The sequence below is a fragment of the Nymphalis io genome, chromosome 17 (assembly GCF_905147045.1).
Source record: "Nymphalis io chromosome 17, ilAglIoxx1.1, whole genome shotgun sequence".
NCBI lineage: Eukaryota > Metazoa > Arthropoda > Insecta > Lepidoptera > Nymphalidae > Nymphalis > Nymphalis io.
In genome coordinates, this window is record NC_065904.1 from 4,458,089 (window position 1) to 4,485,153 (window position 27,065).

A 27,065-nucleotide genomic window follows, 5' to 3' on the forward strand; every position below is an offset into this window, starting at 1 on the left:
GAATTCTTTATATCGGTTTTATTTATTTCGCACGCTTAATGATATTACATTCTTATAAAATTACAAAAAAATCCATTTAACAAAAAAACAAATACTAACAATGGTCTATACCATATGTTATACGTTTTATCTTGTGTTTAAAGAAATGAATGAATTGAATTAATTACCTCTCTACTTTTTTTTACGTCGTCTAAAGAGACAGATAACAGATGATTTTCAAAATAAATAAGAACAAAAGGCTGTCACATCTTAAGAAACGTTGTGTGCGCTTGATAGCCTTTCATATGTATTACAATACATCTTTCTTTCTTTAGATATAATTTTAATTATTAAACCTTTGAGCATTCATGTAAAAAAATATTTTATTCAAAGCTAAAGTTCAAAATTCCAATCTATTTATCTGATCTATTTATTTAGACATGCAACAGATATTCAATACTCAGAAACATACTCGAAGCATTACATATTGTAAATCAAAAAACAGATTAGAAAATATTTCGTGATTTTATTAATGTTTGATCAGAGATGAAATTTTAAAATTAACCCATACAATCAAATGAAAGAACAGCAATTAATAATAATAGGCGTCAGAGAAGCCTTTGCCTAGGCGTGGAACATTTGTAGGCTTATACTTTTTTATTTGTAGTCCTGTCAAGTTTAGATGTTGTGTATTGCGTGAACCAACATCGATGACTCTTATTTTTAATTAAATACAAACCCAATAAAAAATATACTTATTGGTCAATGATAATATAAAACAATTCATAGAACGGTGAACCGTACAGTGTACATCCCGAAAAGATGTATAATATACGTGTAATGAGTGTAATCTGGAAGTTTCGTTATACGAGTTGATGAAATAAACGGTCACGCAATTTAATCATCACATTTAAAGAGACACATTTACATACAAACCATTTTATGTGTATCATATTTTATCAAATTAAAAACCCTTAGGTTATATACATAAGTATAAAGCTAAATATCATCATTAATGTTTTTGCTCAATCATTGATAAGTATTTTATAACTATTTTAGTATAATAAATTTAAGTGAAATAAACGTAATAACTTAATGTTTAAACAGAGGTTGAAATCTTATAAAATATAGATTTAAAGATAAGCTCTTGATGTAAGATGAAATAAATCTGTTGCAAGCCTTATACGAGTACATACAGCTGCAAAGTCAGTAAGGCTAAGATTAATAGCAGACCCAGGTTGTTCCGGAAACCATAAGCTAAACAAATATCCATACGTACGGGAGTAATAAACATTATCATTCTTTTTAATGCAGTCAAAACAGGCAAACGTATTAAATTTTATTAGAATAATTTGCTAAGCCTGGAATGGTGTTTGCATTGCTGGATTCAGATTTTTAACTACAACATGTATTTTTTTTATTTTAAAAGGTCAAATTTAGGCAAGCTCCATTTAAATCCGTCCATATGTTATCTGTATGATAGATTTAATTTAAATTCATCCGCCTGTGATGACGTAATAAACATCACAACTCAGAAACTTTATCGTTTATAATCGTAAAACAAATCTGGATTTGTATCTTACGCATTTGAAAAACGTGATAAGAACTCTTAATAAAAACAACCAACCTTTTGATTATTTACCTGTTGAATAGGTTATTTATTTTTAATCTGTTCAATATATGTGTTATATCTGTTCGTTATATGTCTGTATCGTTAAATGTGTTTTAATTTAATTTAAACACAATTACTTATAAAATATTAAATTATTTACATACAACCCCGATACGTTATTATTCCCCGCAGACCATCCGGTGATTTTGAACGTTTATTATAACATCGAATAAAATTTGTATCTTTACATACGTAGACTTACAATAATCGATCGTTCTGTCTGACGCGTCTACAACTTTCGACTTTTAGTGAGACAGCAATTTTATAAGATTTTGTTAAAAACAAAACCAATATGTCGCCTGATTTACTGGTGGTAGGGCTATGTGCAAGCTCGTCTGGATAGGTATCACTCATCAGATAATCTACCCTAAAACAGCAGTACTTAGTATTGTTGTGTTCCGGTATGAAGGGTGAGTTGACCAGTATAATTACAGGACAAGGGAAGTAACACCTTAGTTCCCAAGTTTGGTGGCGTATTGGCGATGTAAGTGATGGTTAACATTTCTTACAATTCCAATGTCTATGGACGTCGGTGACCACTTATCATAAGGTGGCCTCATCCGCCTACCTGTACTATAAAAAAATTGAAGATCATATCGAGACCTAGTACATGACATTTCAATTATGTGAGTTTATTTCTACTGTAACTGTACTGTAAAAGTCGGTAATTTATTGTAACGAGTTTTAGAACTTTCATTCAAAAAAATCACGGTGTATAATGACAATGATAATCTTGGATTTCTGTTAGTCGCATAGATATTGCGACATTTTGTACCGATAGATGCGACGAATGGAATTATAATTGACTACTGTACATCTTAAAATTAGAAATATTAACCATTCCTTACATGGCCAATGCGCCAAAATCCTTAATTAAGATGTCATTTCCCTTATAGTTACACTGACTCACCAGAAAATGTTTTATTTTATTAATAAAAACAGATACTATCATCTCAGCACGAAATCAAACCCAGGTCGTAAGATTAGCACACAATAAATTCATATTATCACGCTTCATAAAAGTGTAATAAATATCGCTTATTTACTTATAAACATCAATTTTTAATAAGTAAATCATAAATATCACACAAATTATTACATGCAATACCTAGATTATTTCAAAATTGTCGGAACATGTGCGCGTGACGTGTGTATCTAATTTACTACACATAACACGTTGAAATGATAACACAGGTTTCAAGTTCAAGACGAATTTCTTTGAACTGAAACACAGTCATTGAAGTTAAATTCGAAACGCAAACGTATTATACACTAAATATTTGGTTGTTCTGGAACTTTCGATACGTTTTTTTATGATGCTTTTTTATAACGTACTAGGTAATGCCCAGCGTGCGTTGCAATTCCTATTAATTTGATTAGCTTGTAGAATATATAGAAAAAATATATTTGCCAACTAATTAGCTGCCAGATGATTGGTCAAACGGTGTAGAAGTCTGCTTATCTCAAACGGATTTTTAGAACATTAGTTATGTTAATTTTTATTGGTACACTTCTTCTTAGTTATTTGCGTAATCAGATTTAACTGACCATATTAACATTGTCATATTTAAAAAAATTTAAAAGAATGTAAAAAAATACAATTTATTTCAATTTATTTGTCACACAACATTAATAATTATAAAAATAATATTTACTTAAAAAGTTTTCTGCAAATAACTACAATTAGACGCTTACACTTTACAGATATTGCAAGATATTTGACTTATAATAAATACATCAGAAAAAAAGGCATGGAGCAAGTAATATAGGAAGACAATCGATATTAAAATATGAATTTATAGCAGAATATTATATATATTATATAATTATAACATCGTCAGGAAACCTTGAGTTGACCACACGGAAGGATAAGTCATACGCAGTTGTAATGGACACTCGTTTATAATTAAAGTAACAGACTGCAAATATACAACAGCTTATATAAAGACTGCTCTGCCTTTGAGAAGGTTTGGAGCGTAGCCTACCAAGCTGCTTCAATGCGGGTTTATTGATACACATTTAGTAGTTTTTTTTTCTTCGCCGAGCACGCAATTAAATATGAACACAAAATAAGTAATTTAAAAATTTAGTTAAATCCAAATCCAGACAGGGTTTGAACCCGCAATCGTCGATTGATTTCAAGCCTTCCAACCACTTTGCCCTCTCGACTCAACTTACAAATTAGTATATATAACTTGCATTATTTACAATCAAACTTGAATATATAATAATGTTGTCATTGACTTTTAAAGGATTTGTTATTAAAAATAAAAAGCCGAGATGGCCTAGTGGTTAGAACGCGTGAATCTTAACCGACGATCGTGGGTTCAAACCCGGGCAAGCACCACTGAATTTTCATGTGCTTAATTTGTGATTATAATTCATCTCGTGCTTGACGGTGAAGGAAAACATCGTGAGGAAACCTGCTTGTGTCTAATTTCATTAAAATTATGCCGCATTCTACCAACCCGCATTAGAGAAGCGTGGTGGAATAAGCTCCAAACCTTCTCCTCAAAACGGAGAGGAGGCCTTAGCCCAACAGTGGGATGTTAACAGGCTGTTACTGTACTGTTACTGTTATTAAAAATATTGTTAACATGGTAGTATTTTGATAAAGTTAGTAGGTATGTAAATTAAATCAAACTGTAATAACTAACACATTTCATTTTAGGACCATTACAATAAATTTAATAATTGGTCAACGAAACATAAAATAAAAACGAAAAATATGCTTCTACAAATATTACTATCCAAATTGAGAATTTATCAGATGTATTTGACCCGTATGTTTGTAAAGAACAGCATCCTATTAACGATGTTATTGAATCGTCATTTTAGTGTACTTAATTACCAGCTTAGCAATATAAAAATCGCAGGTTCGGTACCTTAGGCTATTTTAATCCCCACTCATAGCACAAGCTTTACACTTAATCGAAGGGATAAGTAAAAATATTAGTCCTTCTAAAGGAATATTCTTATACTCGTACCTACAAATTAGCAGGCGGTGTTTTTTGGATAAATACAAGAAAATACAGCAAAGTGTATCAAACACGAGGACAAGGATGTTTCCATTTAAGCGAATTAGAATAATTCCTCAAGTTGTCGCTTTCCTGGTTCATAAAAACAAATGAATTCGCCCACAAGCACAACACTCTTGATTGTAATAATGATGGTGTAATTGAAAAATGGCAGTTCGTTTATACGATTTCCGAACAATTAATGCGAAATTATTATTTTTTTTTTTACTAAAATTGGGATGTATGTATGTTTTGTTAAAATGCATGGATAATTTTAGTTTTGTTTTTTATCTGTCTTAAATATATTGCAATTAAATAAATGAAATGATTGAAGTATATTGAAGTGAAAAAACTTCACTTGTAAAACAATATTATCTGTTACAAATGTGAAATAATAAATAATAAACTATAACAGCCTATAAATGTCCCACTTCTGGGCTAAGGTCTCCTCTACTCTCGCTTTGAGGAGTAGTTCTAAAGGTTATTCTAATATGCGTCTTCAAAAGAGATTGGTGGATAAACGTGTGGCATATTTTCATCTAACGCTAAAAAAATTTAACGCAATATAATGTAAATCTATTTAAGTAATACTTAATATAAGAATATGGTACATATAAATATATATAAAAAGAACGTTCAAAGTTTGCTATTGAACCTCGACATTGAATCATTCATACTAATTATAATTATATTATAAATAACAAGTTGGGATTCATGAATAATTATATGAAATATATATAGTATAGAATAATATACGTTTTAAAAACTGTCATCACAATGTCAATACAAAATATGACATTATTTGATGACAAATCAAAACCAAATTACATTCACTGTCCGCGAGACAGAAATATTATTCAATTGTTTGAAACGGAAACATTCAAACGCATTCTATTGTCATGAACATGTCATGAAAACGCGATTATTTAAAGCTATTTTAGTCTTCAAATATATTTATAAAAAAATTATAAGCAATGTCCAGCTACTTTTTTCCCGCGATTGATATTTGGTCTTATAAGAAACTTAAAGTACCTGAATTTAATTTCCTTATAAAAGTATATCTTTTGATGTTAATATTAAATTTTAGCCCGTCAAAAATTTTTCATTACTATAGTTTACTACCTACAATAATTTAATTATTTAAATAACCAACAAAATACACTGATACATGATAAGGGAATATATAAGACTTGTAAATTTAGTAAGTCATATATTATTTATATATGCGAAATGTCGTAATTTACATATATAAAATACGAGGATTGAATAATTTTATATAAAAAAGAAATAATGGGTCTTGAATGACATAAATCAAATAGAGGGAAGAAAAATTATTTTTCTTTGTTTGTCAAATGTTTTTTTTTTTTTTTTGTTTTGAGGAGCTTTAGTTTTATCAATAAAAAAATTAAACAAATTGAAAAAAAAGTTGTTATTTTTTTTCCTTAAATTTTCAATGTTGATTATGATCGAAATTCGACCACTGGGCGAACACTAATATTAATCGATATCCCTACGTCAATTACAGAATCTAAATAGTTTATAGAAATTGGTGATTTATTTCAAGAAATTCGTTTAAAGATAGTTTTGAGGGCATGCACGATAGAATCACATAATTCTGAATCAATTTGATCGAAGCAATTTAAGTTGCAACCATTACTACTAAAGATATACCCATATCTAATATAAGTACGTCGAAACAATGTCTCACATATGAAATAGGCTTTGCCTTGAGCAATTTATAACTTTTCGTCAAATCGAAAATACTTTTAAAACGATCATGCGCTATTGCAAATATAAAAAAGGTTAATGCAAGATTTGTATCCGCAATCTTCGCTTAAGATTCACGTGTTATTAATTTGAAAATGAATTTATAAGTTTAATAATAAAGACAGGATTTATATAAACATTGTAGTTTTTCTAGAATGTTACCGCCCATTATATTTCTCCTAAACATTAATTGTATAGTGACGCGAACAATACATCACTTTTATTTTCTTGTGCGCTGTTCACACACGTGTTAACAATCGCATAAAGTAAACAATGGAAATAAAAAAAAGTAATGGATTCGTTATCCGGAATGGACCTTTTATATTTAAATAATAATCTATTAGGTATATATTAACTACATAAATCCTTATTTCTTATTCCTGAAACTACATTATGTTTGTTTTATTTTGATTTTGTCGATATGTTTTAATAATCCCGCAAAGTAAATTAAAATTTTATTAAAATTAATTGCTATGACGTTATTATTATTTTTTTTGTGTTTAGCCATCCAAAGTACTCGTATCCAAAGTACTAGTAAACTTCAAGTGAATATCCAATTACTCTTTTCCGAACTAAAACTGTTCCCAACTTACCGTAACCAAGTTTGTACGACTAAAACATTAAAACTGTTGGTCGAATTTACCAGACCGGTGCTCAAATTAATTGGGTCCTAAGGCAATAAATAAATTCGCAAAGTTCAACTCAAAGTCGAATATTGTTACGTAAAATTTAAATAACTTCACTAAATGATTAAGAGATATTCATAAATTGCCATTGCAATGTTAATAAATACTAACAAACTAACATTTTTTGTTCTATAGATTATATAATTTAAAAAAGAACTTTTTGTGTTTGACGTCATTTTACTTACCGAATTCTACATATTATATTGACACGAATGAAATTCATCCAATCAGACAATGTAAGACTTCATTATTTATCTATGCAATATTATCTCTTTTTTCCAATCGAAGATCGAATGAGACGAAGATTGAAAAATGCTTGTAACAGCCACAGAGATATAAATTTTCCAGCTTATTTTGCTGTGAATAAAACGTTCTTTTAAAATAATAACTAAAAAATACAAATATTTAAACAATAACTATATCTAATCTGTATTTTAAAATATCTTTGAATATATTAATGAGATAAATAATTAACAACTATCGAAATAAAAACTATAAGCATTGAACTTATTGCAACTCATGTAGTTGTGTTTAGGTTACGTATCTTTTTTAAATCATTGAATGATTTCTATTAACAACAGAAAATAACACTTATTAGATACTTCTCGTGATTGAAAGTCCACAAAACCGAAAGTACTCAACGCAGAAAAAAATGCATCAAATAGTTCGTAAATCTAATGATCATACACACATACACATGTACTTAACCTACATTTATTCATGTTACTTTGCTTTATTCTGACCTAAATACGCACCCGATCAAACGTCGAATGCTAACACATATCCGCATTTTGCTGCTATAAATATAAAAATTGGAATAAAACATATCGAGGCATATTCGACTTATTATAAAGTGCTTCAACCGTTTCTATAAATCTTTATCGTAACAATGAAGTTTTCAAAACTGTAATCTATTTTATGAAATTCAACATTACATAATATAATTATTTTTAAGTTTTAACATCGAGTTTACGTTCAGTTAATTTGCACACAAATATATTTTAAATATACTTTATAATAATTTACTTTATTTTCAAAAATTTATTTATTTTCATGTCTCAAAGAATAATAAATACCACACGCTAATGAAGCATGAAATTCACTTTGATGTAAATTTTTTTTTTTTTAATGAGTATTAATCGCTAAAATTCTTATAAACAATATAGCGAAATTGATTGAGTTAAGTAGCGTGTTATGAGGACGTTAAATAATTATTTGAAAAAATAACAATAGCTAGACCTCAAGACTTTCTATAGCGCAAAAAATACTAATATTTTGACAAATAAATAAAAAAAAAGAAAACATTTTCATGAATGAAATGCACTATTCATATAACCGAATTTATTTTTAAATCCAAATAAAGTAAATCTTTAATTTATAGTCATTATAGGAAAACTTGCAGTTAACGCAATTGTTTGTGGTTAACAATTAACGAATAGCGGCGATCGCTTTAAATTTAGTCTGTTATTGACTTTAATTGCTGAATTGAATGAAAAAAATGTCAGTAGATGTTGAATAGCGGGCCCAGGCAGCCGTTTGGCGGCCCCGGTTCGAAGTACATGGTAAAGCTCGGTGCATATTATTTTCGGGGGCGCCGTAGCGTGCATTCACGTTGAGCTCGGTCAATTGTATCGCGATATGTGCGACGACCGGTCGCGTACGCCTCTCCCGCCCGCCGCCGCTCGCGCCGCTCACATCACAACACAAAAATGACGCTGTCACCAATCACGAGCTGACGTCCGCGTTGCGATTCAAAACTTTCAATATGTGCTGTGCGGGATTCACAAATTACTTGTTCCATAAACTGAGGAAGTACACATGTGGACTGGCCAGCCGCGAAAGTGAGTAAGCTAACGATCTCGATCGATTAGTAATACACACAACGATTTATTTGTACGGAATTATATTATAACAAAATTTAAATACGTTATTGCCGATGTAGTCCATCTATTTATAACTGGAAACCTTCGAACTGGAAGCGTACGAGTGCTTGAAGCTAATTTAGTTCGTTAACAACAATATGAATGAGATTTATAGAATGTCCTGCAGCGGACGGGAGTGATTGAAAGCATACCTACTCACGCGCATGTCTACTACAACTTTCTAGAAATGTTTCGCAGATATACGATCTAGTTCAAACTGTGACCTGTGATAGGATTAGAATATTATTAGTAACAGAAAAGGCATTTATATTGTTACTAGTTTTTATAATATATAGTGATAATTTAAAAATAAATAACTAAAACTATGAATAAATCATTCACAATTCCACTTTGTTTTACAAAATGGAACGGAATATATCCTAACTAAATATATATTGTCTTGTTTTATAACAACATGGAACACTTCAATTATTGAAGCGTTTAAATTAAAAACAAAAACAAAATAGAGGAAGTTTTCCTAGGGCACATTCAAAGAGCTACCGTCTAGCGTGTAAAGTATATTACGGATTAAAGATCAAGTAAAGTAGAAGCTATATAAGCTTCATATCAGTTTTCAAGCGTACATGCAGTTATATACTACTAGTTATCAGCGTACATTCCAAAGAAACGCGTCTATGTTTATGATGATTATAATATATATAAGTTCCCAACTTAATAGTACGAACTTATTATGCTTTCGTCTTAAAATATTATTGTAAGTTCTTAACAACTACTTCAATGTTATTTTAAAAATTAAAAGACCTTAAGTGTATACAAATAAAAAAATTTTTTAATCATGACCAGGTGATTCTTGATATAATTACTGATAGACGTACAATTTGCTATCTGAAGAAGTTTTATTAGTATTTAGAAGATGAAAAAAGTGCCATACGCTGTAATTCCATAACTTTTTTAATACTTTATCTGCGATATATTTAAAAATATAAGCTTAAAGTTACTATTATATAAGTAGTACTATTCTTAGCACTTTTATTGTACACATATCATACGTCATACAATGACAAAGTTAAATTCCACGAGACGAAATTAAAATTCGGATATTCTTACTTTAATTAATATTATTTTATTGTTTAGATAATCTGTATTTTTATTTACTAGCACTACTGCGATGAGATAGAAATTTCTTTCTCTTAAATTATTTTCTTCCGTAATTATTGCTAAATAAGTTGTGACCATTGCCAGAAGGTTAATAATAACTCCTAAAATGTCTCATCAGAATAATATTTTTTGGGATTAGAATTAACGGTATGTAAAAAGGTAGAAAATTCTAACTTATATAAATAATACGAGTAGTAACCATGCCAATTATCTATCTTAACCGCTTACAAAATTAACTTTGTTTTTTTTCCTTATTTAACAAGGTCACTTAGTTAAATGTTAACAATTTAATAGTGATTGGTTCTTAAAACGTATTTTGATTATTTAATATTATATTAAAAATTATTTAAAAATTTTACGACTCGCAAGTAGAAGGTTCACTGAGATAGATCAAAGTTTCTCAATTTATCTAGAATTCGAATTTTTAAAATATTTTATATTTTAATAAATAAATTCTTACTTATTTATTTTAAGTCTTATTTTTCATTTAATTCGCTATTTTAACACTATTTAAAAGTCATAAATTACAAATTGAATTAATATCAATTTATTTTATATCAATTTTTATTTTCAATTGAACAAATAACGCCGACCTTGACACAGCGGCCAAACATTATCCTTTTGTCTCAATTGCCCGGTAATTGTCTGGGACGTCTTCTATTCTATTCTCAGATATAATTTGCACTTGCTGTCAAATTGCACCTTAACTGAGGCTGGGGATAATGCTATTACCTCATATACTAGATGATGTCTTGTTTCCAGGCCGATATTATGATACTTAGCTCGAATGTACGCTTTTGTATTTAAACGATTTTTAAAACTTGATGCAAATATTGTGGCATTTATTGTTTCAACTATAGTTCTTCGTTAATAGTCTGTACCGTTCTTATATACACTAAATCTAAATTTAAAAACGACTAAAGTTCTTAAAGAAGTCCACTTTACTGGTGGTAGGGCTTTGTGCAAGCTCGTCTGGGTAGGTACCACCCACTCATCAGATATTCTACCGCAAAACAGCAATACTTGATATTGTTGTGTTCCGGTTTGAAGGGTGAGTGAGCCAGTGTAATTACAGGCACAAGGGACATAAAATCTTAGTTCCCAAGGTTGGTGGCGCATTGGCTATAAGCGATGGTTGACATTTCTTACAATGCCAATGTCTAAGGGCGTTTGGTGACCACTTACCATCAGGTGGCCCATATGCTCGTCCACCTTCCTATTCTATAAAAAAAAATATGATTAATATGTATAATTATGTACATGTTAATGATATAATGGTATACATCTATTGATGAAAAAGTAATCAGAAACGAGTACAGTCTTTAAAACCCACTTGTAAGCGGAACTCGAAAACTAATATGATAAATAACAAGAGGAAGAGATAAAACAAAAATAGAGTTACATATGTTGTTTAAGAGAGGAATTATTATTTATCGTAAATAATTTGTCTACACATTATTTACGATAAATAATAAAAAAATGTATAAAATTTGCATCTTATTCCAAAACTGGACTAAGCATTATTTTAGGAACGAGTGCCAATCATTCAAGGCCGATTACAAAATATTTATGAAAATACATAATTAAATATAAACAAGAGATTTACTTTACCTAAAACCTTACAGCTACATGTTTAACAATCAATGTTATCAATGTATTACGTATATTATTAATAAAATAACTAACTGCAATAACTAATTAAGCGATAACGTCAATCCAAATAAACAATGGATTATATAAATAATATTTATCGTATTGAAAAAAAATAACTTCTGTTTCAGCCAAACCTAAAGCCACCAAGCATAGTCAGAATATAGTCATTCGTAACTTAGAAATTAAAACCCTTCAAACATAGTGTAAATAAGAAGATTAATCTAACCCTCTGTGTTGTTCTATTTGTGTCTGTGTTTGTGATGTCAAAATTGTATAACAACAATTGAAAGCTAACCTGTTTGTAAATAAAACTAATCACAACGGCTACATTAAAAGAGAAATATAAATTAAGAAATCTCTCCAAAATGCCGAAAGGTAAGTATAATATATGTATGTAAACGCGCGATTTAAATTGGCTAGTCAGAAATTAGGCACAATTTTGCACACTTGTTTGTATTTTCTATATCTGTATAGATACTGTTTTTGTGTTTGTGTGCGGTCGTAATGAACCTAACTTCAGGCCAACTTAGATTGCGCGCAATATAATGTTTCATGTTATATTAATTCGCTTTAATTTATCTCCTATACATTTTGCTGAATTGATTTCAAATAATATTTTTTTTAATTATTTGAGTAATGTCAATTCAGTCTTGATCATGAATATGGAGGGATGTTTATTAAACATTATATATATAAACCATCTAATCATACTATACCTCTATTAAAATGACAATTACTTATTTTCTTTACACTTAAATAGCAACAATATATTTATATATTTTTAAATCGTCTTGCTTAAGTTACTGATTATATCGCATTATGGAAAATAACCGAGAAATCTTAGAAAACTATGCAAGGCGATAACATTGGAATTTTAATTCATGTACAGAGCGCAATTTCACAAATAAAGTGCTCTTTATGTCGATGGGTATATTACTATTATTACACAAAAAAACTTTTAAATTCGTAAATATATTAAATATTCGTCAATTATATCTATAACAAAAATTTTAAGTCATAAGTGGGGAGTTTTAATGATTACTATTATTATAATTTAAAAAAAAGAACGCTTAAATCATTAATGTGTTATCGCATTACGGTTTCTTAATTAATGGTCATTTTTACGTTTAAACTCGCGTGGCAGATCCTCGTGACATCATCGCGAATAAACTGTATTACTGTCGATTTCAAGGCTAAAAAAGAATGCACTGTGGCAATAATTATACTAAATGTAGGTTTACATACAGTTAAATCACAAGCATAAGATTAGATTTTTTTTATCCAAATAAATCATTTTTGATTCAAACAAAGTATAGCAATTCCCTGAAATATTTAAATAAGGGACCAACTGTTATCCCAAGAGTTCTATTTGCGTTCGGTCGGATTGTCCTTTATGAGAATTCTAATTAAAGTACAGCAATTTGTCTGAATTAATATCAGGACTGGAACATCTGATACTTTGAATATAATCCTTTTCAAGATCACCAAGGTAACCGCTTACACATTACGAATGAATATTCCCAAAATTACTTAAATTCAAATACCGATGCTTATTTTTTCTGCTTGTTGAACAAAAACAAGCATTTTACAATATTCTTCGACTAGCACATTAACTGGTAGTAAACTTAAAATAGCAGAGATATTTTCGTATACCGCAACAGATCTGAAAGTATAATGTTTACTCGGTCTAAGATTCACCAGTAACTGTTAAATTCAAGATCACATAAAATGCGTGGAAGACGTTTAAACTTCTAGCAATTCTGCTATTAAGGCAGTACATTGTATCGGGGCAGTTGATTGGCGATCTCGAGTTTCAGTGTTGACGCCACTTGAATCAATGAAGTGCTATTGGCTCATTGTTTAATCGTCTGTTTTATCAGCTGTAATGGTCATATTCGAGATGTTAAACGAGCGAGCTAACAATGATACATGTTCAGATGTTACTCACATTACAGCAATTCTTAATAAAAGAATAACTTTGAATATTAAATTCAGCATTATATTTATTTGTTTACACCTGATTACTAATTATCTATCTTAATAATAGCTATCTTTATACTACAAATATTTTAGTGAAATATTTGTATATTTTAAACTGTTTTATTAGTAATATTATAGTATAAGAATGCAAAGTAATTTTATCTCGCTTTCACATGTCAACGTGTCAATAGGTCGTCCTGAACACGTGCTTCGTGACAGAGACGGACATGGGTTACTTGTTCGATCGAACAAACTTTATGCTTACGATATTGGATACAAAAACTAATAAAAGTTGACGAAAATATTTATATATGTAGCTTTTCTCCAATGCTTGTCTAACAATTTTCTTTTTTTTTTGTTTGGTAATTATCAACAAGTGTGTTATAGTGTTATCAATAATATAAATTGAAAATAAGATTACATATATATGTTTTCCTCGCATTTTCAATAATGATTGTACTTATAAAGAAGAAACATAACAGCTCGAGATTTCCATTTGCTGACGCATATGCTTCTCCTCTTTGAAAGTAGTTTTGGAGATCATTTCACCATATTGCTCCATTGAAGATACACATGTGGCGGTATTCTATCCAACACATGCAGATTTCGTCACAATTTTTTTTTCTTCTAAACACGTGATGAATTATAAATTCACATTAACCACATGAAAACAATGCATTGCTTCGGTTTAACCTTCAGTTAAGATCCACGTTTTCTAATTAAAGCTTAAATTTGTCTTCAAATAATTTAAAAATATATTTAAATATAAAAAAAAAAAAACATGAATTTTATTCTTACAAAATCAACTCTAGAGTAAGACATTAGCAGAGTGATTTATTTTAAGATTAGACAGATATAATTGGTTTCTATTTAGCGTAGCTATTTACTTTACACATTAAAAAGTAATCATAAATCCGGAACAACGATATTATAACCAATCATCATACGACCAGTACTTGCTGAACGATATAAACAGGAAACGTTCACATTAAATACTGTGCAAGCGCATGTATATGAAAGAACAATAACCATTTACCGTGATAGCCTCGCCTCGGACACTATTGTAGTCCACTTCTCTATTCGCTATAACTGAACTAAGTATTATTGGAGCATCGAATTCAATTTCGATACACGCTTATAACACTCGGCAGTATGTAATAAAGCTGCAGTATTGAATATTGCTTTCCTTTAGAAATAAGATTATACAGATGTACATATGTATAAATAACGTTTGAATGAAATAACAGCAGTTGTTAGAAAATTAAAAGTACGTACCTCTCAGTAAAAGCAATTGACGTTAAATCTATTTACGTCAGAATTGTTTCAGTATGAAACGATAGAAATGAAAACTTTTCACTCAAATTTTCAAACAACTGCATTCAACTCAAAGTATCACTTTCTCTTAACTTCTCTTACTTTAAAATCAGTTAATTAGTAACAGTATATATAATATAAAAATCAGTACACAATTAATGTGTCACATGGTTTAGATTGTATAAAATGATGTCACTCATTGTAATAATTTGCCACGAAATCTTTTAACGATTAGCCTAATGGTCGCTTCTATAGCTTACTCGGCAAGTAATGGTAACACTTACGAGTAATTATTATATACTCGTTACCTTTACACATTTGTTTAATCTGTATGGACTAATTATTGTATAATCTATACATTTATTTATCTTAACCAGTTTTTATATTCCAAAACCGCGGAAAAACAATAATTATGTGAGTAATACGACAATTGATGATTATTTATTTAAAACTATTACACAACACTTAACAATATTGCCGCCATAAAATGTTTATTGTTGCGTTAAGACTATAAATTGAAATTCATATAACTCAGAAGTGGGCCATAAATTGTCATCTTTAAACCATGTTATTAAACTGTTCTGTATGAAAATAGGATATGACATATTGACGACGAAATATGAGAATCTAATGGTGTTCTCAAACTTTCATTTCTCTTACGTCGCTACCTGTCTATTACTGACTAACAAATGTTCACTTTCTCGTCTTGTCTCTTGTCTAATTTCTATTTTATCAATGTCAATATTTAATGCTGAACATGTTATTTTGTTATGTTTATTTTTATAGCTTTACATACAAAAGTTTATGTGATAGGATCGACTGATAATTTTTTATCGATCGATTGTTATTTTTTTAGCCAAGCTTGTCATTCATAAAGAGAGGTTCTTTATCATAACTTCACGTATATTAATTGTTTTGAAAAAAAATACTATGTATTTTTATTGTGTTGCAGGCGACGCCGATATGTCGCTGAAGCAGGGCAGCGGCACAGGCAAGGTCCACTTTGGTGGTTTGGACGATGTGTCCCTGTACGGCACACCCGTGGAGCCCGCGCCCCCAGCACCCGACGCCAAGCAGGGTTTCCTGCGCAATCAGCTGCAGGCCCTCTTCCAGCCTACCGACAACAAATTAGCCATGAAGCTTTTCGGTTCCAAAAAGGCTCTCATGAAGGAGCGCATCAGGCAGAAGGCGGCAGGACATTGGGTCATCCACCCGTGCAGTAGTTTTAGGTAAGTTTTTTTTTGTTTAATATCAAACCTTAATATATTTTTTCGTACTATTGAAGGACTTTTTGTGAATAATTTATGAAAATCTAAGAAAACAACCAACATGTATCTGTGTTAATGGCTTCTTGATACAAAACAAGTCAAGACAGTAACGCCGAGACAAAGTTGCCGTACTTTTCCTTCACATAAAATGTCACAATTTCCAAGTATTAACGCAAGCGATAAAAGTAAGAATTGCATCAATGTTCGCTGCACTTTCAGCGTCAGCGGTCGTAAACTCCTCAAATAAAACTTCCGCAAATACCTCTTTAAGGAAACGAGGGTAAATAAATAAGACTTCTCAACTTTTCTTTCTCGACAAAGCAAGTTCTTATTCATAAATTCAACTTTTGGCCGCGAATAAAGTACGTTGATAAATTGCTTGAATGAAGTGCTAGTGGCACATGTTTACGATTCATGGTTTTATTACCTACTTCGAACACTTTGAACGTACCAGATTTATAAAGATTAACTAAAATATAATTAGTTTATCAAATATTCTTAGTAACCAAAGCTAATCTGCGATGCCGCGGAAAGTACAGAACCCCAGCTTGAGTTGAGGTTGTTAAATTTTTAAAATGCACTTCAAGAAATATTTGCGTTCTCTCGCAATTTATAAGCTTCATTATTTTGCAAAATACCTTCACAAAACCAAGGCCGAATGAGATTAGTGGAAAATTGCCTACAAGTATTCTTTGAATAAAATGTTCAACATTAAAAACCGCCTATTTTCAATTTATTCACTTCGTTTCGGTTTATCCGAAGGGCTTGCAAAAACTGTAATCCTATTAAGTACCACTTTCATAGTAAATTTTAATTACCTTATAAAGATTTTATTACCATCGTTTCAAAAGTCAGCGTGTCTATTTAAATTTATTTAAACGTAGAAATATTTTTAATGTGTTTTTATCTAATAGCAAATGTTGGAAGCTCTCATTCGTTTATTTAATCGTAAATCGTAAAATCCGACGATATTCATATTACGGTAAAAATTATATGCATCGCTTAAAATCTTAGTAATTAATATTTTTTATCTGAGAGTTAACACAACCACAGTTTTTTGTTTTTATTATATAGGTAGGAGGAAGCAACCACCTGATTGTAAGTGCTTACCACCAATAGACATTGCCACTGTAAGAAATATCCTTACATCGCTAATGCGCGACCAACCTTGGGAACTAGGTTAGGTGGAAGGTCGTTACACTGGCTCACTCACTCTACCAATCGGAACATAACAGTACATAATTATAGCTGTTTGACGTTCGACGTACAGCTACCTATCGTGGTACCTACCCAGACGGACCTGCACAAAGCCTTACCACAAACTAAATTACCACTAAGAGATAATATTGAATTAAAATATCTTAACAATTTTTACTCTCATATAAATGCATACTAACCTTTTTTTTCAAATTACAATCAATCAGATCAATGTCACTATGGATTTTTTTTTTGCTGGGTTAAAAAGGTATCAATAACCGGTTGTTCTCATTGCAATACTAGCGCTGAGTTTTACCTGACATACTATATTTTTTTTAATATTATCTGAAGTTAAATGAATTCGATTACAACTTATTGTATGCTAGTATAACTAAGTATACTACATAAGTAAGTATGTATATGTAAAGATTTTTATTAAGTTCAGTCATGTATTGAACCGACAGCTTCAACGGTATTTGAATCCACATTCTTGGAATCAGCAGTGTTAAGAAACTTTTTATTATTATAAAATTCAATATTTTAAAACACATTTAAACATTTGTATATAAAATAAACATTATGTTCGACTGATCGTTTATCTGATGAAGTGACAGCTTCCGCTCAGCTAACTCGCTATCACGATTAGTTACAGATGCTGGTCGATCGATAGTCTATGATTTCACACTTATTTATGGTAAAACATCAATCCAAGCTACTATTACAATTTTCTATGACAAGGTTATCTTTATCGCTCGAGTAAAGGCTCAGGATTTCCTGTCCATTTAACATTGAATTATAATTGATTATTTGAAACTTAATATTTATTTTTGTTCTAGATGCAAACTTTTTGATTATTAAATAGCCAATTAATATTACAGATATCAAGAAACAAAGAAATACATGTAGTGATAGGTAAAATACACTTATTAGATTTATTGCCTTCACTGGTTATTTTTGTTCAGAAAATCAGAATTGCAATCCAACAATTACGTTGCTAGCATTCTTCTCATCATTCAACGCGTTCAGTTTTATACGAGTTTATCGTATCATTTAATCTGTATATTATGTTTAACTTGCTACCCGTTCGGACTTCGTAAGGTCAAAACTCGAGTTATATATACCCTTTGATATAATGTATGATAATGAGAGATAAAAAAATGTTATAATCACTACAGTCAACCTGAAAACCTTAATTTAACATAACTTCAAAGATTCATATTCATTGAAATATTGAAATATTTGGTTAATTGGTAAATTAAAAAAAAAAACAAACAATATTGACAGGACGATACAAAAAAACTTGCCGCTGTCAATTTTAAAAGATTTTAACGAGAACATTTTTTTAAAGTTATAAATTAAAAAAAAAGTCTCGTATGTGCTAAAGATTAATGTTGCTGTGCAATAATTTACATTTCTAAACTTGCTATTAAATTCTCAGCTTTAGAAACTTTAAACATATGCTTTGCTAAGTTCTTCAGGTCTCGTACAAGGGAAAACTTTCGAACAACGTTCAAATTCTTTTAGCAAATTATGTTTGTACAGAGAAAATCTTCTTGTAGGTAATCTAAGTATATACCACTAGCTGACTAGCTCACTTCGTTGGGCGGTATACATTTTTACTTGTGAATGTGATGTGTGCTGAAATTATGATTGTGGTTCGGTTAGTACTGAGTGCTATGATTTATTTCCTGACTGCCTAAAGTCGCGTTGGCCTAACATGAATAAAATTGTCGTAAAAAACGAACTTTATCTGAATAAAATTTCCTTTGGCGATAGAACAATTTATTTCTAAATAGTGTTGTATATGAAAAAAAAACCGTCTTATAGAAATATCACTCAATAGTTTACGACACGGTTGTGGTTCCATACCTATGTCGTATTATCTCTTTACCCATTCGTGTAAATTATATGCAGTAAAAGGAAAAAATCTTTTGTTTTAAACACTTAAGATGATAAATTTACTTATTCTGATAACTTTATAATTGTTGATAATATGACCAATAAATATGACCTACCGATTTAAATTATTTATTTAATATAAAAAAATACCATTATTTTTTTTTTGTTTTTAAAATAATTTGTAGGTATAGGTTAAATATTCAAAATTATTTTAAATACAAAGTTATTGCACATTTAGTAGTTTAACATGCTGTGGCTACCTGGAATTATGTGTAACCTAGTAACCTTAGGTTTTGTAATGTGTTACATATACATTTAACTTTGTTGGAGGTATTATTAAAAACTTAACAGCCCAGTGTTATGCCTTAATTAATAATCAAAGGCTACCTACTAAGCTCAATCTAAACAATGTGTTACCTCGTGGTTATTTTACGTGCTTTATGTGTTTAATAAAATTGTGCGACATGTAAATCTGTCTGTGCTGGAATATACTCTCAAATTTCTCTTTAAAAGAGAACCTATCCCCAGCAGTGGGATAATCGCGGTCTTTTAATATGTATAATGTAATATAATACATAAATAGCAACTATTCAAAGTAACTCATAACTGTAAATAGCTTGATGGATACACAAGAAGTATAGGAATTCAATATGCACGTTTACCCAGAATACTTGCCTTCACCGACAAGCACGAAATAAATCATACATACAAAAATAATAAATAAGAACTCAGTGTTGCTTGCTGAGCTTGAACCGGTATTATCTATTGAAAATTGCAAAGAATCGAATCTTTTGACAAGCCTTTTGACTTTTGGATCTACACTCGTTTTTTTATATTATATATAATTAACAAATAAAACAAATGGATCCACAAATAACAAACATTTCTTCTTTATTATAAAAGTATGAAATTGAACGGGTAATTTGATTTGTTAATACAATACGCTGAAGACAAAATGATCATACATGCTCGATGTTCATCAAAGCTATTGTGATTTATTATTGGAACAATGGCGCTGCCGGTAGTACGAGACTCGTATTGCGATCGTAAATGTGACGATCCGGTTTGATGCTGGATCAGAATAAACGAGTTAAAATTGTTACTTGATTGTTAATTTGTTCCGGAACATATGCCTCTTTAATTAGTTTATCATGCATAACTTTTGAAAGTATTTTTTTATCTGTATTTACTAAATTTTTTGACCTTTTAAATTAAAAAAAATATATATGTACATACTGGCTGGAAATTAAAAAATTTCAAATAAATTTTCGTCATTTTGCCCAAATGGTCGTGAAATTCAAATCTTTGCAAGTATTTTTTTCTATTCATCATAATATGTACACCGTGTAGCCTCTGCCTTAATAATTTTGTAAGTGACACGCTTTTATTGAATGAAGATACAACCGGTTCAGCCAAGGAACAATTTCCTGTCAATGTCAAAGGTTCGGACAGATCCTCACAAATGCATCAAATATCAATTGCTACCAATATCTAGATGTGTCTGGCTAGATTTAGTTACGCAAACATTTCCGTGTCTAAAGAGCAGTTTCTAAACGACTGCCTTTCCGACATTGAAATTGAACGCACATCATTACTAAATAACAATCCGCTTATTATATAACGTTAGTTATTCTATGTTTAAATTACTAAATTATTCTCTACATCGAAAAAAAACAAGGTATTTAATAAAAACAGCTTAAAATTTCAATTAGTTTCGTTATATTCATTTAAAGTTAATATATAAATAAACGTATTTATCTGAGATTAAAAATGTGATATGTAAATAATCCAACAAATTAAAGTATTAAATAATTAATTTAAACACAATTACGAGCGGGTTTTTGCCTGAATAAACGTTTCCCAAAGCACTATATATTGATTATTCAACGTTATTGTTTAATGACTCGAATGAAAACGTGGACAGTATGCGTGAAACATGAAATTCATGTCTGTTTTCAACATCGAAAAACGGCTAATGAATAGAAATACAATTACCCTTTATGTAATAATAATTGTATATTTTAAGAATACTTATATTGTCAATATAGTATTTCCTCCATAGAATCTACATTCAAAACCTGTCGCAGATTTATATTTAATTCAATACCATAACATGACGATTCAAAAGTGCTTTTATGAGCCTAATAGAATTATGAATATTTTTAATTTTACCCATATACATTTCGGTTGAACTGAGAATCTACAATAATATAAGAAGAGAGCCGAGATGGTAGTATGTTTGTACTAAGACTTTAATGTGCTTAATTTTTGATTATTCATCTTCAAACCAACGTTCGTAGTTGAAGGATAAGATCGTAAGAAACACTCGTGTGTTAAGTAAAATCAGTCACATGACCACCAACCCGCATTGAACTAGCAGGACTAGGTGTGTGGTGCTCAGAAAGTATACGGACTTTAATTTACTATTTTCAAATAACTTATATTCCTACTTTTCCCTTAAAATAAGCGTAGAGTCTGTGGTAATTGTATTATTGATTGGTACTATTACTATACAATTACTTCTTGATAATAAAATGATAATTCTATAAAAATATCTATTGTTGTATTTAGCATTTTAACTAATTAAAATGAATTAGTAAATTACTTAGTTACGATTAAGTAAGTCTCGAAGCAGAATCAAGGGCAATAAAATTAATTTAATGTGATTACTAGGAAATATGAAAATTATTTATTGGTGTAATTTCCTATTGTACATAATTTAAATAATTCATGAATAAAATATGACACGATAACAATAGACTTGACAAATGATTTTTATGATCAAAAGTTTTTAGAGCTGGGCGTAGTAACTAAAATCAATATTCATTAAACTGTATAAGAGCAATTACACTTGCTTATTAAATTGCGTGTGTATACGGGGTAAGAATAGGAAATAAAAAGTGAAAGCAAATCGAACCACACCCAGGCCATACCAGACCAGACTCAGACCAACTTATTACATATTTACTTGAAAGTGTCATTAATTTGTCTAATATAAATGACAGCATCGACTCTATACACTTACTAATACCTGATGATATAGATACTCATAGATCGCTTTAAATCTCGATGAAATGGAAGGAATCGGTGCACTGGTTATTACGTAAATAGCTAAAGTCGCCTTGCAGACGGCCCTCGTGCTACATTGGTTCACGTGATCCATGATTATTGTATCAAAGAGACATCAATGCTATTAAAAAGATATAAAAATTAAAAAAAAGAAATATTTTTCATAGAAGTTTGTTATTAACATCTGAATAGGCCTCGGTATAATAAAAAAATATCTTGAATACATAATCACAAACCATTTTATATCGAATCAATTACAAAATACCATCTGATTCCTTTATTCGTAAAAAACTCCTGCATTATCATTTTTCCAAAATTGTTATAAAAATCTTTCCATAAATAATTTAACTACGAAAAGTTTAATAAAAATAATCTATGGAAGGCACTTTCCAAGTTATTTTAATTTACTAAGTTTAATTTGTTCTCAAGCGGAATGTCTATTATAAAGAAAAAACAAAACTTTCTTCTTAAATTTATGTTGTAATAGAAATAAACCAATTGTTATTCGAGCAAATTTCACGCAAACGTAACCGTCAGATTTGTAATCAGTGAACCATTGCATAACGGAAGTAAAGAGGGATTATAACTGCCACTGATTGGATCATTACAAGCTCTTGGATAGTCTTAAATTGAATCGTTAAATTAAATGTATTATGACTATCATGAGTAAAAGGAGGATATATATTTCACGCAATTGCAAGTGAAAATAATAATTTTATTTTTTGCCATGTTGGATTGGGAATACACCGTCGATCCTGGATTCAAGCCTTGGGCGCGTCAATAAAAAGTTATTGAATATCTGTTTGGTAGAGGTAAAACTCCTGCGCCTCGGAAATAACATGAAGTCATTGATCCTGTGCCTGATCCTTTTCCGGTCGCATTGGATTTACTGTCCCATCGGATTATTAGAATGTGGGAATAGAGTGCCCTTGTGTTTTTCACGCACCTGTGCGCTTTTTATGTCCCGCGCAGATGGCTAGGGGATGAATGAATGATGAATCATGACCATTATTTTTTAAATAATATGGTTTTAATAAAATAAGTAGTCAAACGAATAATGCACTTATTAATAGAAATATTCTGGTTGCTGTTTTAATTAAAAACAAAATTATCTTTCTTACAATCTTTTGTATTCATTTAATTGTAAAATTGTATACCATTTAAAATATTTTCATCTTAAATATATCATGCAAACAAAAATTTTATTTGCTTTTCGACTAAACATTACAAAATATTAGTATGAACATTTATACGGTCCTCTCCATATTATGTTTACATACTTATTGATCAATTTAATGACGATACAAATTGAAGCAATTAGTTGAGAGCAACGTCAGTGCCACGGGTTGAATTACGTTCTTCAATAAGTTGGTTTTACAATAAAATTCCTAGAATTTATATAATTAAGTGTTGCGCAATATTTTCTGCATTACATCAATGGTGACGAGAATGTAATGTATGGTTTGTTGTAACACATCTATAATATAATCATTATTAAATTACCCATATGATTTAATCATTTTATACTATAAACCTAAATAAACAAGACAACTTAGAAAAATAAAATATTATTATATTCACATTAAATAATGCTGGTGGTGGTATGGCTTTGTGCCTTTGTAGAAGTGGTGAGCGAATTAGTTCCACCTCAAGCATACCTTTTTTGATCCCACTATCGGGAGTTAATTGTTATTGCTTAATACCGTAAGTCGGTTTTCAACATTTCACGTAATACACAGTGAGTGCTTACAAAGTAGTATTGCCGGAGGCAAAATAAAAACTTTTAGGTTTGCTTTTATAGATATGGACGTCTGCTAAACATAGTCGAAAAAGAAACAAAAAAACCTTTGGCGCAATTGTGACTAAGAGTAGAATGCGTAATGTGTCCTTAGCTCTTCCAAGATATTTATCACTCGCCAATTACACTCAGAGATGTAATTTATCTGAAGCGAGGACATAAACGAATAGCAAGGATCTAATTCGTACGGCTAAAGCTTGCAATTAGGATACGAGATGATATAATGGTCTTATGAGACACTTTTTATTCATATTATATGATTTATCATAAATTAAAAAGTAAATAATGAGTCATTTGATCCTACTTGGTCACCATAGTTCCCATTGTAAAGCTTTAACCACACCACACATTGGGAATGCGTTACATACCGTCTAATTTGAATTGTTAATTATGTCCCTTGTGTCTATAATTCACTGTCTCATTTACCCAACATGCCGCAACTAAGTAATACAGTCAATAATTGTCCACACTATTGAGCAAAAGGTTCCTCTCCTCAAGAGTATTTTAGAACTTATTCCATTACGCTTCTCCAAAGCGAGTTGATGAATATAGATATATTTATTTATGACTTTCATCCCACACGTGCAAGTTTTTCTTGCTTTTCTTTCTTACATTAACAAACAAAAACTAATTACAAGCATAAATTACGCATAAGAAAACCCGTGATGCTTGCCGGATTTGAATCCGTGACCTTCGCTTAGGATCTATGTGTCCTATTCACTAGGGCCTTTTTTATACATAATAAACGATAATAGGAAAGTGCAAAATTGATATGTGGTTGTAGAATAATTGATTATTACTGAGAACTAAAACAACTCAATAGCTTACAATTGAGTGGTGGAACTAACAAAAAAGTAACATATCTATCACATACTCCGATCGCTTACATTCATGACAGGAAAGCTGGGACATTTTTCGCAAAAAACACTGGTAATTGTGATTCAGTAGGAAATTACAGCTAGCGGTCTTGCCAACATTCCACGCGGCCTTGATTTGTTTGTGAGGCTAATAATTACTTGTAAATTTCATTTGTGAATAATAAGTATTTTATGATTTATAAAATAACTTATTTAAATATCATTCTATGAATTTACACTTCACATTTAAATAAATTTTAACACGATGTTATCTAATTATAAATATTATAATTCAATAATACTAAATGGAAAATGTACTTTTATGTCATAGTTTTTAATACTAACAGACATTACGTTAACAATTTAATGTTTATAAATATATAAAGCGTGAAACAACAGAACTTAAGTATTCAAGGTAAAGAAAGCCAGACGTTATGAAACGTATAAAACAACGCGCGAGATCGTCCCAACCCTACCTGACCTTAACCCGTTAATTTATTTATTCATAATAACTGTCTACAACGGTGCTTCTTAACGAAATATTTAAATAGAAAAACAGTAACAAGCCTTGTTTCTTTGTTTTATATGTATAATTAACGTCAAATTTATTTTCGAATCGATTGAAAGAAATGTAAGCAGTTTTATTTGTACATACTTCGTATCTTTCTCTTGAAATTTTGAAAACCGACTAAAATTGATACGCTATTTTGACGCGTTAATCATTTTTATAATTGTTACAATCAATGTAGCATTTCACTTTCTGACAGTTCAAAGTCATATTCAACTGTATGTTTCGATTTTTTTCTTATAGAATAGCTCTACAGATTTTATTTATTATTTTATTGAATTCACAAAAAATTAAAATATATGATAATATATATTCTTAAACATTGTTTTCTAGTCATATTCTTTTAATACCCTTAAATTTTTGCAAAATAATAGTAAATGTAATATTGTGCTTCATTTTAACTTTAGACATAATAATTATTGGGTATTGGTTAATTTATTTCGTTCATCGTATTAAATATGTTTATCTGTCATAAATGTTTCAATTATTGATCTATAATACATATTGTTACATTGATGAGAAGTATGGGCGAAAAATATAACGTAATATGTTCTTAAAGAGACCACAACGCAATTTATCCTGACAATTTAAGAGTGAAATGTCAAGTTGATAGATCGATGTAATGAATCTCGTTTTTAGAAAATACTGGCAATTCTAGATATCACATTTTTCATTCTCACAGCATATGTTCGTATTACTACCAAATATAACAAAATCTTAATAAATTGATATTCAACGAAGATATTCCAATACTTAAGTGATTATACCATTACCATTTCGAAACGTATACTGAATCGTTTAGTCCCCAAATCGTCATATGATGAACTTATTTATTTATTCTTCAATGCATACTGTATACGAAAATGTATGCTACAAAAAGCTATCTTTTGATAGTAACGTCTAGTTATTTACTTAATACTTGACTGCACTAAAAGTGAGCTTCACGCTAGTTTTTTGCCAAACGACCTTAAGACATACTCGAAAACGTATGTACGGTACTATAATATGATATAGTTTGTAAGTTCTACCCTATCTCAAGTACGAGACGATATCATATATAAGACGTACTTAATTATGTTATGACCATATGAAAAAGAGTTTTATAATCAAAATTTAATAAGGATGAAACCCCGAGGCATAGGCTATTTACAGATAAATAACTTTAAGCAATTTCATACAATATATGCATATCAAAACTTTGACTGTTACATTAATGTCGTTATAATAAACGTCACGGCCTTCGTCGACCCATCGTGGTCTGTTAAAACAGAAGTCTAGTTGAGTTCGCTACAGTCGCTCG

At 30.1% G+C, this 27,065-nt stretch overlaps 1 protein-coding gene across 9 annotated transcripts in view; it reads left to right on the plus strand.

The window, feature by feature from the left end:
* The window catches only part of LOC126775077 (potassium/sodium hyperpolarization-activated cyclic nucleotide-gated channel 2), a 246,944-nt gene that overhangs the window by 189,771 nt on the left and 30,108 nt on the right, over positions 1 to 27,065 (plus strand). For 6 of the 9 annotated variants that reach the window (XM_050496819.1, XM_050496820.1, XM_050496821.1 and 3 more), the window contains one exon: positions 16,062 to 16,338. In XM_050496819.1, coding sequence (XP_050352776.1) covers positions 16,062 to 16,338 — 277 coding nt within the window. Of the gene's footprint in view, positions 1 to 8,729; positions 8,963 to 11,943; positions 12,191 to 16,061; positions 16,339 to 27,065 lie in introns of those variants that run through there. The other 3 variants (XM_050496826.1, XM_050496825.1, XM_050496824.1) reach the window with 2 other exon arrangements.